This window comes from Penaeus monodon, chromosome 31 (assembly GCF_015228065.2).
Source record: "Penaeus monodon isolate SGIC_2016 chromosome 31, NSTDA_Pmon_1, whole genome shotgun sequence".
Taxonomy (NCBI): domain Eukaryota; kingdom Metazoa; phylum Arthropoda; class Malacostraca; order Decapoda; family Penaeidae; genus Penaeus; species Penaeus monodon.
Window position 1 is genome coordinate 1,760,631 of NC_051416.1, and position 1,566 is coordinate 1,762,196.

The following is a 1,566-nucleotide window of genomic DNA, read 5'->3' on the forward strand; positions in this document are numbered from 1 at the left end:
GGCCGAGGCATCACAGGATCCGTCCCCCCCCTCCCCCTCCTTTCAAACTGACCGGACTATTGTCACATGACAAATTTGACCTACATTGGGCACCAGTCTGTCATTTACCCCCGGGGGAGTTGGAAGACGAGGTGTAGAGGGAACAAGGCGAGAGAGGTTCTAATACGGGTAATTAGGGGAGAACAAGGATAGGCAGGGAAGAGAAAGTAAATCAGGGTAGTTGCATAAAGTTAAAATCTGGTAGTGTTCCATATAACCGGATGCCCATGCAGGGTCCTTCACCCGTGATGCGAATCTAAACGTTATGCATTTATTAATAACATAAAGGTATAAAAATTGGCACCACTTAATTGGTTGTACAAGGTTCCACGCCTACGAAATTGTTAGCAACCTTTACCTACATGTTTTAGGAGGGAGATGCTTCATACTAGGTGAAATTAATATTCTGAAGGTATCAAAACTAAAGTGTGAATGCTTTCGGATTATGTTCTTGCAACAACTCATTTGTTTCTCCAAAATATTACTGAAAGCGTTAACATCTTGAGCATATCAAGATATTTATGCTTTTGGATTTAAGTCCCCCATTTTAGCTTAAATTACCGCTTTTCCATAAATACTTTCTAGTCTTGTTTGTAGCATTAATTGTAGCCAATTCCGCCCCCCCCCCCCCTTCAATGCCAGGCCTACTTTAAAGGTTTAGTAAAAGTCCTGCTAACAATTAACAGTATATATTTAAAAATCAACAATATACGTTTAAAATTAACGTCGATACGCACGTCTGTATGGCTGATCAGACCCTTTCAGCACATGCCATTTGGTATTGTGCATTCACTGAAGGGCTATCAGAGCCGTCAAAACCATGGTCTTCTACACACTTGCCCACACCTGGTGACAGGACCTCCCACCTGTACTTTTCAGGGCATTGGTAACGTAGTTGTTTTAACTGACCACCCAACATGTAGCATTCAAAGTAATTCTGCTTGTTCAGAAGGTCAGGGTAACGCCCTTCTTGCTGGCACACATGCTGGTAAACACAAGGATTTTCACAATTACCACTTACAGAATTATACGCTGTGCCTGCACTGCAGGTGAAGGCCTTCTGCAGCCATCCGTATTTCACGGCAATACACGAATAGTATTCACTGCAGTTGCTTGGCTTAGCAAAGGTTCCAGGAACGCTGCACGGTGGCAAATCATCTGTGCTGCGACATTCTCTAGCCGATTCATCGAATACCATACCATCTGGGCATTTGTAGGCACTTGGTTTTGACCCAACATCCCTGCAAGAATAGAACCTCTGAGGGTCGTAGGGGTCCACTATGAAGTTGTTCGCCCTTACACAGGTGCATTCCACAGGTTCATCTGGGTAGCAAACACCACCGCCAAACTGGGGCATCTCAGAGCAGTAGAAATTTTCGATGCAGCGACGAGTGAAAGCTTGCCCTTTAACACACACAACCACAGTCTTGCAGTTAGCACACAAGAATCCATCAGGGTAATTCTCACACAGACGAGAGTAAGGATGGTTGTCTGGAGTCACACCGCGTTTACTACGCGTTCCGCACT

The 1,566-nt window shown here is 44.6% G+C and overlaps 1 protein-coding gene across 1 annotated transcript in view; it reads right to left on the bottom strand.

Annotated features, from left to right (window-relative positions):
- Window positions 1-712: 712 nt before the first annotated feature.
- Window positions 713-1,566, bottom strand: part of LOC119592974 — a 1,943-nt gene continuing 1,089 nt past the window's right edge. The window contains 2 exon segments of the mRNA XM_037941861.1: window positions 713-838; window positions 841-1,564. Coding sequence (XP_037797789.1) covers window positions 801-838; window positions 841-1,564 — 762 coding nt within the window. The 3' untranslated portion in view covers window positions 713-800.